Source organism: Procambarus clarkii, chromosome 12 (assembly GCF_040958095.1).
Source record: "Procambarus clarkii isolate CNS0578487 chromosome 12, FALCON_Pclarkii_2.0, whole genome shotgun sequence".
In the NCBI taxonomy this organism is placed as follows: Eukaryota; Metazoa; Arthropoda; class Malacostraca; order Decapoda; family Cambaridae; genus Procambarus; species Procambarus clarkii.
The window spans coordinates 13,463,481-13,473,480 of record NC_091161.1 but is presented as its reverse complement, the minus strand read 5'-3'; the positions used below and the strand labels follow the sequence as shown (position 1 = coordinate 13,473,480).

At 43.4% G+C, this 10,000-nt stretch overlaps 2 protein-coding genes across 3 annotated transcripts in view; one reads left to right on the top strand and one right to left on the bottom strand.

Moving 5' to 3' along the window:
• Positions 1-10,000, bottom strand: part of LOC123751050 (prolyl 4-hydroxylase subunit alpha-2) — an 81,334-nt gene that overhangs the window by 39,749 nt on the left and 31,585 nt on the right. For both annotated transcript variants that reach the window (XM_069323305.1, XM_069323304.1), the window contains exon 2: positions 8,136-8,326. In XM_069323305.1, coding sequence (XP_069179406.1) covers positions 8,136-8,326 — 191 coding nt within the window. The remainder of the gene's footprint in view (positions 1-8,135; positions 8,327-10,000) is intronic.
• Positions 1,432-2,920, top strand: LOC138364103 (protein Star-like). Its single transcript, XM_069323495.1, has one exon. It carries the CDS (start codon positions 1,471-1,473, stop codon positions 2,386-2,388), a length of 918 nt encoding a protein of 305 aa, XP_069179596.1. The 5' UTR covers positions 1,432-1,470; the 3' UTR covers positions 2,389-2,920.

The window sequence follows — 10,000 nt, the reverse complement described above, 5'->3', positions numbered from 1 at the left end:
GCGCTGATCGCGGTGGTATACATATGTATTATCCGCACATATATACATACATACATACGTGCGAACAAGCCTGAATTGCCCCCCTTGACTTTTCCCTGGGGACCGTATGAGTTTTCAGTCTCATATATACATAAACGTTATCGTTATCTAGCCTATCAACAGTTTTAATCTTTATAAACTCGGATATTCGCTTGTGTGTGGCGGGAAAGGTGGCGTGTTGAAATCAATAGTTTTCCGTGCAATTGAAGCTTTCTTTCTCTCTCCCTGTGGTTGATCTATGGGTGGAAATTGATGACCCTCTTACAACGGGAGGTTGAAAGTTTGGAGTTGATCTGCCACGTGTCCTGTGTTTGTTTGTTTGTTTGTGTTTGTTCGGGACAGCATGCGGGGGACAGCATGCCGCCGACAGTCTTCTGTTTGTGTTGTTGTGACGGCGTTGTTTGTTATGGTACGATCCTCTATCCATCAATCCATCAATCAATCCATCAATCCATCCATCAATCCATCCATCAATCCATCAATCCATCCATCAATCCATCCATCAATCCATCCATCAATCCATCTATCCATCAATCCATCCATCAATCCATCCATCCATCCATCCATCCATCAATCCATCTATCCATCAATCCATCTATCCATCAATCCATCCATCAATCCATCCATCAATCCATCTATCCATCAATCCATCAGTCCATCCATCAATCCATCCATCAATCCATCCATCAGTCCATCCATCAATCCATCCACCACTCTATCCACCACTCCATATCACTCCATATCACTCCATCTATCAATCACTTTATCAATCTTCCTAATCAATTACCCCCACCTATCACTACATCTATTTCACTATATCCATTATCACCCCCATCCCTTAACACGCCCCATAAAGGTCTATTAACACAAAGATAACTAATTACTTCTCTTACTCATCAATTCCATTATTTAAACTTTCACTTATTTTATAACCCAACTTATCCTGATATTAATGGGGGGATATCTTGAGGTTATCTTGAGATGATTTCGGGGCTTTAGTGTCCCCGCGGCCCGGTCCTCGACCAGGCCTCCACCCCCAGGAAGCAGCCCGTGACAGCTGACTAACACCCAGGTACCTATTTTACTGCTAGGTAACAGGGGGGCATAGGGTGAAAGAAACTCTGCCCATTGTTTCTCGCCGGTGCCTGGGATCGAACCCAGAACCACAGGATCACAAGTCCAGCGTGCTGTCCGCTCGGCCGCTCGGCTCCCAGATATGTCGATAGATAGGCCGACCGGATATATCAATCACATATCAGCCAGTATACTGGGTTGTGGTCCCATCAGGAGTATGTTGGTAACTGATAATGTGTTCTAACCAATTTAGGTTGGGAAGCTTAGAGAAATAGGATTGTTTCACGCTAATGAGCTCTTGGGTAATTACAGGTGATGTCCGCGATCGTTGGAGTGAGCCATTGGGTGGAGAGGACGATGGAGAAGGGATGTAACAGGCTAAAGGGACCATTGGAAGCCGACGATCCTGCCGTGGTCCAGGAGCTGAGAGCCAACTTTCTGGCACCTCCTTCCACTCTCCCTTACAATCTCACCCTTCCTAGTGACGTGGAGTCGTTATCGCTGGGAAAATCCTTCAGCTGGGGCTTCTATCACCACTACATCGAACATTTCTTCGGCGCCCAGCGCGGTGGGTTTTTCCTGGAGGCGGGAGCTCTTGAAGGAGAGTTTCTATCCAACACTCTATGGCTGGAACAAGCTCTCGGATGGTCAGGATTGCTGATAGAAGCTGATCCCGGAAGCTTTCAACACCTTACTTGGAAGAGACGACGGGCTTACACCTCTCACAGTTGCGTAACTAAAACTCCTTATCCTCGAGAAGCGGTTTTTGAGACCCTTCTTCAGGACAGAAACTTGAAAGAATTCAGATGGCTATTTCGGGCCAACACGAGAGAAGCCAATTCCTACTTCGCAAACTTCTTAGACGAATTGAGCGCTCGCTCCAGAAGGTCGTACTCGAAGGTGCAATGCTTCCCTCTCTACTCGTATCTGCTGGCCCTCGACGTCACCCTCATGGACTTTCTCTCGCTGGATATCCAGGGGAACGAGTGGGAGGTAATCAAGTCTTTGCCGATGGATAAGGTGAAGGTCCGAGCAATGGCTGTAGAGCACATGGCTCCTGGGAGCTCTTACGCCGAAGGAAACAGAGTCGATCTTGACTTCGTAAGCTACATGGCGGCCGCTGGATACCGTCTAGTCGATGTAGACCAAAACGTGAACTATTTCTTCATCTTGGAGTCCGATTCGACTTTGAAAAGCAAATGTGAGCCAGACAAAATGGTCAAATACAATCATTTGAATGAAATGAATGTTATTGCAAATATTAACTCATCATGAGTAATGACTACGCGATGAGTGATGACCCCGACCAAGGTGAAACCACTAAGACGATGCTTAGATACACTGTGACGTGAAATCCTATGAAATCCTATGCAACATTCAAAGCAGGAATAATGGAATGCAATTATCAGGGGAAAAGCGCCAAGCCATTACGACTATATAGCACTGAGAAGGGGTCAGGATAAGGATTTGGGATGGGACGGTGGGAAAGGAATGGTGCCCAACCACTTGGGATGGACGAAAATGATACATACGTGTACATATGTATCACTTTCGTATGTGTATGTATCATTATCGTATTATACCCGACCTCTTGCCCTATGGCGCAGCGGTAGACAAGCTCGCCTTGCCTCAAAACCAATTTAGTCTGGGTTCGATCCCTGAAAAAAAAGAGGATTGAAAGGGGCCCAAATATTAATCTGTATTACCAGTGGTTTTTGTGATATTTAACTTTATTTACTCGTGTATTTTAATGTATTAATATACATTAATATTCCCAATAGTGTGTATTAATATCTAATTGTTTATATAAATTATTTAAGGGCATATCTGCATTGCTAATTTTGCTTACTATTTAATACTGACCCAAATACACGCGCATATTAGCGTATATTCCACGTATATAGCGTATATTTAGAGAATATATTTGATGATATATTGGAATAAATTGTAAAATATAGTGTTTCTTCACCTCTTGATGGTAGAGAATTTTTACGTGGAATTGAAAATATTACATAAAAAATATTAACAGTTGTATTAATAAATCACATTAACGTGATAAATTTGTATATATGAGTAATGCCTCAATGCTTTAGTGTATTTTCTCAGTTGTATTTATGGTAATGTATTCAATTCCATGTGCAAATACACACACACACATCAGGAATCTGTACACCAGTTAATTGACAGTTGAGAGGCGGGACCAAAGAGCCAGAGCTCAACCCCCGCAAACACAAATAGGTGAGTATACACACACACACACACGCTCACACACACACACACACACGCTCACACACACACACACGCACACACGCACACACACACACACACACACACACACACACACACACACACACACACACACACACACACGCTCACACACACACACACACACACACACACACACACACACACACACACACACACACACACACACACACACACACACGCACACACGCACACACAGCCGGAGAACATATGCAGAGCTCATAACTAATTTATATTCAGGCCTAAAGCATACTATGTGGTGAGTTAGTAAACTGTTGTGGCGGGGTTAATAACCCACTTAGAGGTTGATGGGGGACTTGATCCCTATATAAAAGATCTTGGTAGCCAAGCAAAACAATCATCATCATCATTCCTCACCTGCTGAGAAGATCTGAGTTCTCTCAACCACTTGTGGACGGTCTCAGGGGATTGAACACCGACCTGCATGAAGCGAGACCGTCGCTCTACCGTCCAGCCCAAGTGATTAGGGCGTTTTGATATCGAGACATCTGAAGTTCTCAGTATAAAGGAAAACGTGATTGTTTTAATGACTTTAATTGAGATACGAAGGGTAACTCAAATAGGTGTCGCCTAAAGGCCGATTTATTAAATAAACTTTTGATTTAGTGTAACTAAGTTTAATATAAATATCTGTCTGTATATAGTTTTAATTATTGACTGCTAATTTGAATGGTTTTCTGAATATTTCCGAATAACTGTCTATTGAATAACTACTCTCTCTCTCTCTCTCTCTCTCTCTCTCTCTCTCTCTCTCTCTCTCTCTCTCTCTCTCTCTCTCTCTCTCTCTCTCTCTCTCTCTCTCTCTCTCTCTCTCTCTCTCTCTCACCTACCTTCCCTTTTCCCTATGTAACATTTCCTTGTTCATTCGAATTCAGTCTGCTAATAGGAGTCAGCAGTCGTCTGAGCCTGTACCCTCTTGAACAGAAATACATTGAAAGAATACATCTCCAAACCGGTCACTAATACAAGCCCTGCCATGCCAGAGACCAGGAGCTAGATTCATGAAGCAGTTACACAAGCACTTACGAACCTGGGGCCAGTTTTACGAAGCAGTTACGCAAGCATTTACGAACCTGGGGCCAGATTTACGAAGCAGTTACGCAAGCACTTACGAACCTGGGGCCAGTTTTACGAAGCAGTTACGCAAGCACTTACGAACCTGGGGCCAGATTTACGAAGCAGTTACGCAAGCACTTACGAACCTGGGGCCAGATCTACGAAGCAGTTACGCGAGCACTTACGAACCTGGGGCCAGTTTTACGAAGCAGTTACGCAAGCACTTACGAACCTGGGGCCAGATTCCCGAAGCAGTTACGCAAGCACTTACGAACCTGGGGCCAGATTTACGAAGCAGTTACGCGAGCACTTACGAACCTGGGGCCAGATTCCCGAAGCAGTTACGCAAGCACTTACGAACCTGGGGCCAGATTTACGAAGCAGTTACACAAGCACCTAGGAAACAGGGGCCAGATTCACGAAGCAGTTACACAAGCACTTACGAACCTGGGACCAGATTCACGAAGCAGTTACGCAAGCACTTACGAACGCGTACATCTTTCCTCAATCTTTGACGGCTTTGGTTACATTTATTAAACAGTTTACAAGCATGAAAACTTGCCAATCAACTGTTGTTATTGTTATAAACAGCCTCCTGGTGCTTCGGAGCTCATTAACTGTTTAATAATTGTAAACAAAGCCGCCAAAGATTGAGAAAAGATGTACAGGTTCGCAAGTGCTTGCGTAACTGCTTCGTGAATCTGACCCCAGGTTCGTAAGTGCTCACTCACACACGCGAGTGAGCCCACACACACGCAATTATATGTGTTAATGTCTCTATATAACCTCTATACTTTAGTGAATAGGGAATAGTTACTTTAAACCTCTGAGAGCAAGAGCGGTCTATATAGATCCTCTGAACCCTATTCTCTACGTACTGTAGTGTCGTAGGGGAGGGGGGGGGATGGAAGAAGAAGGGGGGGGGTCATGGGGTCAAAAATGGGGGGTATGGGGTCCATATCTATCGCCACAAAACGTGATTATTTCCCGGTATTAAAAAAAATTCCAATAGATAATTTTAGAATGGATCCGAAGAAATTCTGTCAAGTTTTGCAATTCATCATTTTCTCTGTCTGTCTCACTCTGTCTCGCTCTGTCTCACTCTGTCTCACTCTGTCTCACTCTGTCTCGCTCTGTCTCACTCTGTCTCACTCTGTCTCACTCTGTCTCGCTCTGTCTCGCTCTGTCTCGCTCTGTCTCGCTCTGTCTCGCTCTGTCTCGCTCTGTCTCGCTCTGTCTCGCTCTGTCTCGCTCTGTCTCGCTCTGTCTCGCTCTGTCTCGCTCTGTCTCGCTCTGTCTCGCTCTGTCTCGCTCTGTCTGTCTCACGGTCGTGCGGTCTCCCGTCACGCAGGTAAGAAGGATCACGAGACCATTAAGACGTGTGATCTAGCTGTTCCGTTTGCCGGGACACTTATTCCGGCCAAGCAGAAACTCGCAAGTTAAACTTTGCCACCGTGAGACGAAGCAGTTAGATCAGTTACTTGTGAGGGGGGGGGGAGATGGAGAGTTGTTGGAAATGGGTTTTTATCTATTTTAATATTTTTAATGGATTGTCTATCTAGATTTAACATTGGGCATCATATGTTTTTTTCTTCTCTCTCTCTTCTCTTTCTCTCTTATTCTCTCTCTCTCTCTCTCTCTCTCTCTCTCTCTCTCTCTCTGTCTCTCTCTGTCTCTCTGTCTCTCTGTCTCTGTCTCTGTCTCTCTCTCTCTCTCTCCCTCTCTCTCTCTCTCTCTCTCTCTCTCTCTCTCTCTCTCTCTCTCTCTCTCTCTCTCTCTCTCCCTCTCTCTCTCTCTCTCTCCCTCTCTCTCTCTCTCTCTCTCTCTCTCTCTCTCTCTCTCTCTCCCTCTCTCTCTCTCTCTCTCTCTCTCTCTCTCTCTGTCTCTCTCTGTCTCTCTGTCTCTCTGTCTCTGTCTCTGTCTCTCTCTCTCTCTCTCTCTCTCTCTCTCTCTCTCTCTCTCTCTCTCTCTCTCTCCCTCTCTCTCTCTCTCTCTCTCTCTCTCTGTGTCTCTGTCTCTCAACTGTGTCTTTGGTTGGTGTTAAATTTCTTTGTTTAAAGAAACATGTAAAAATTGTTTTGGGATATTAATAACAGTGGCTGTGTGTGTGTGTGTGTGTGTGTGTGTGTGTGTGTGTGTGTGTGTGTGTGTGTACTCACCCAGTTGTGAGTACACACACACACTTGGGGCCTCGTAGCCTGGTGGATAGCGCGCAGGAATCGTAATTCTGTGGCGCGGGTTCGATTCCCGCACGAGGCAGAAACAAATGGGCAAAGTTTCTTTCACCCTAAGTGCCCCTGTTACCTAGCAGTAAATAGGTACCTGGGAGTTAGTCAGCTGTCACGGGCTGCTTCCTGGGGTGTGTGTGTGGTGTGGGGAAAAAAAATAGTAAGTTAGTAGTTAGTTAGTAAACAGTTGATTGACAGTTGAGAGGCGGGCCGAAAGAGCAAAGCTCAACCCCCGTAAAACACAACTAGTAAACACACACACACACACACACACACACACACACACACACACACACACACACACACACACACACACACACACACACACACACACACACACACACGTGAATCAAGGGAATTCTTAACAATTTGGGACTTTCTTGGGAATTTTTGGGAAACCATTGAAGGATTTGCTGTTTAAAAAGCTTCCCGATAGCCTGCTGATATATGTAATACATTGAGATTATCTAAGTATATATTATCTATATATAGATATATTATCTAAATATATATTATCTCCGGTTATGTAATGGAGATATTGATAGGCCGACACCTGCTGGATAAGGTGTAAACACATGTGTCAAGGACACATGTGTGAGAATACATGTGACGTCAGGTGTGTAAACAAAGTCCCGTGGACATAGGTAACCTAACCCAACCTAACCAAATCTAACCTAATCTAACCTAACCTAACCTAACCCAACCTAACCTAACCTAACCCAACCTAAACTAACCTAACCTAACCTAACCTAACCTAACCCAACCTAACCTAACCTAACCCAACCTAAACTAACCTAACCTAACCTAACCTAACCTAACCCAACCTCACCTAACCAAACCTAACCTAACCTAACCTAACCTCACCCACCCTAACCTAACCTAACCAAACCTAACCAAACCTAACTAAACCAAATCTAACCTAACCTAACCTAACCCAACCTAACCTAACCAAACCTAACCAAACCTAACCAAACCAAATCTAACCTAACCTAACCTAACCCAACCTAACCTAACCTAACCCAACCTAAACTAACCTAACCAAACCTAACCAAACCAAATCTAACCTAACCTAACCCAACCTAACCTAACCTAACCTCACCTAACCAAACCTAACCTAACCTAACCTAACCTAACCTAACCTAACCAAACCTAACCTCACCCAACCTAACCTAACCTAACCTAACCTAACCAACATATCGACTGGTCCATCATGATGTGGTATAACCAAATGAATGAGCCGCCAGGGTAGTCCACGACGAATAGGGTAGACAAAGTAGGTGATGACACCACATTTATATAGTGAAAAATACAAAATAGTGGTCGTAGTTCGAGGCTAAACAACCAGATACAAAGATTGAAATATTGAATATGTTTTTTCTTGTGTTTAGCCGGAAGAGAAACATATGAAACAACACAAACAAACACACGAAGGTATATAATTCAAGAGCTCACTTGCGTATCTTGGCCAATCTGGTCTCCATGTCGCCCACATAGCTATGGAGAGCGGCCACCACGCGCCGCTCCAGAGCAAAGACTGCCGTCAAGTCTTGGAAGGAGGTGAAGACCTCTGCTTTCGTCAGCAGAGGCGCTGCTGTCATTCCCAGCAGGAGCAGCAGGAGGACTGATTGCCCACTAGCATGCATCTGTGTTGGGAGAGAGAGAGAGACAGCTTTAATCTCAGTTTAAGCGTTTTAAGGGATTTAAGCGTTTAAGGGTTTAAGCATTTAAGCGTTTAAGGGGTTTAAGCGTTTAAGTGTTTAAGTGTTTAAGCGTTCAAGCATTTAAGCATTTAAGCGTTAAGGGTTTAAGCATGTAAGCGTTTTAAGCATTTAAGCGTTTAAGCGTTTAAGCGTTTAAGCATTTAAGTATTTTAAGCATTTAAGCGTTTAAGCGTCTAAGCGTTTAAGTGTGTAAGTGTATAAGCGTTTTAAGCATTTAAACGTTTAAGCGTTAAGCGTTTTAAGCATTTAAGCGTCTAAGCGTTTAAGCGTTTAAGTGTGTAAGCGTTTTAAGCATTTAAGCGTTCAAACGTTTAAGCGTTTAAGCTTTTATTAAGCGAGATTTTTCGCGGTTGCAATTGGTTGGTTTCCCCTTGGATTTGATTATGATTGGTTAAGGTTGAGCTGTATTAGGGTGAGTTTTAGGTTGTATTTGGTTTATCTTAAGGATAAATTCAGAGTGGGTTGGGTTGGCTTTGTCTAAGTTAAGTTAGGTTAGGTTAGGTTTGTGTTAGGTTAGGTTAGGTTAGGTTAGGTTAAGTTAGGTTAAGTTAGGTTAGGTTAAGTTAGGTTAGGTTAGGTTAGGTTAGATTAGGTTAGGTTAGGTTAGGATAGGTTAGGTTAGGTTTGTGTTAGGTTAGGTTAGGTTAGGTTAGGTTAAGTTAGGTTAAGTTAGGTTAAGTTAGGTTAGGTTAGGTTAGATTAGGTTAGGTTAGGTTAGGATAGGTTAGGTTAGGTTAGGTTTGTGTTAGGTTAGGTTAGGTTAGGATAGGTTAGGCTAGGTTAGGTTAGGTTAGGTTAGGTTAGGTTAGGATAGGTTAGGTTAGGTTAGGATAGGTTAGGTTAGGTTAGATTAGGTTAGGTTAGGTTAGATTAGGTTAGGTTAGATTAGGTTAGGTTAGATTAGGTTAGGTTAGGTTAGGTTAGGTTAGGATAGGTTAGATTAGGTTAGGTTAGGTTAGGTTAGGTTAGATGAGGTTAGGTTAGGATAGGTTAGGTTAGGATAGGTTAGATTAGGTTAGATTAGGTTAGGTTAGGATAGGTTAGGTTAGGATAGGTTAGGTTAGGTTAGATGAGGTTAGGTTAGGATAGGTTAGGTTAGGATAGGTTAGGATAGGTTAGGATAGGTTAGGTTAGGTTAGGTTAGATGAGGTTAGGTTAGGATAGGTTAGGATAGGTTAGGTTAGGATAGGTTAGATGAGGTTAGGTTAGGTTAGGTTAGGTTAGGATAGGTTAGATGAGGTTAGGTTAGGATAGGTTAGGATAGGTTAGGTTAGGTTAGGATAGGTTAGATTAGGTTAGATTAGGTTAGGTTAGGTTAGGTTAGGATAGGTTAGGTTAGGTTAGGTTAGGATAGGTTAGGTTAGGTTAGGTTAGGATAGGTTAGGTTAGGTTAGGTTAGGATAGGTTAGGTTAGGATAGGTTAGGTTAGGTTAGGTTTGTGTTAGGTTAGGATAGGTTAGGTTAGGTTAGATGAGGTTAGGTTAGGTTTGTGTTAGGTTAGGATAGGTTAGGTTAGGTTAGGTTAGGATAGGTTAGGTTAGGTTAGGTTAGGATAGGTTAGGTTAGGTTAGGTTAGGTTAGGTTAGGATAGGTTAG

What these genes read in the sequence shown, in the direction of transcription:
- LOC138364103 (XM_069323495.1), top strand. Translation starts at nt 1,471, where the DNA reads ATGGAGAAGGGATGTAACAGGCTAAAGGGACCATTGGAAGCCGACGAT.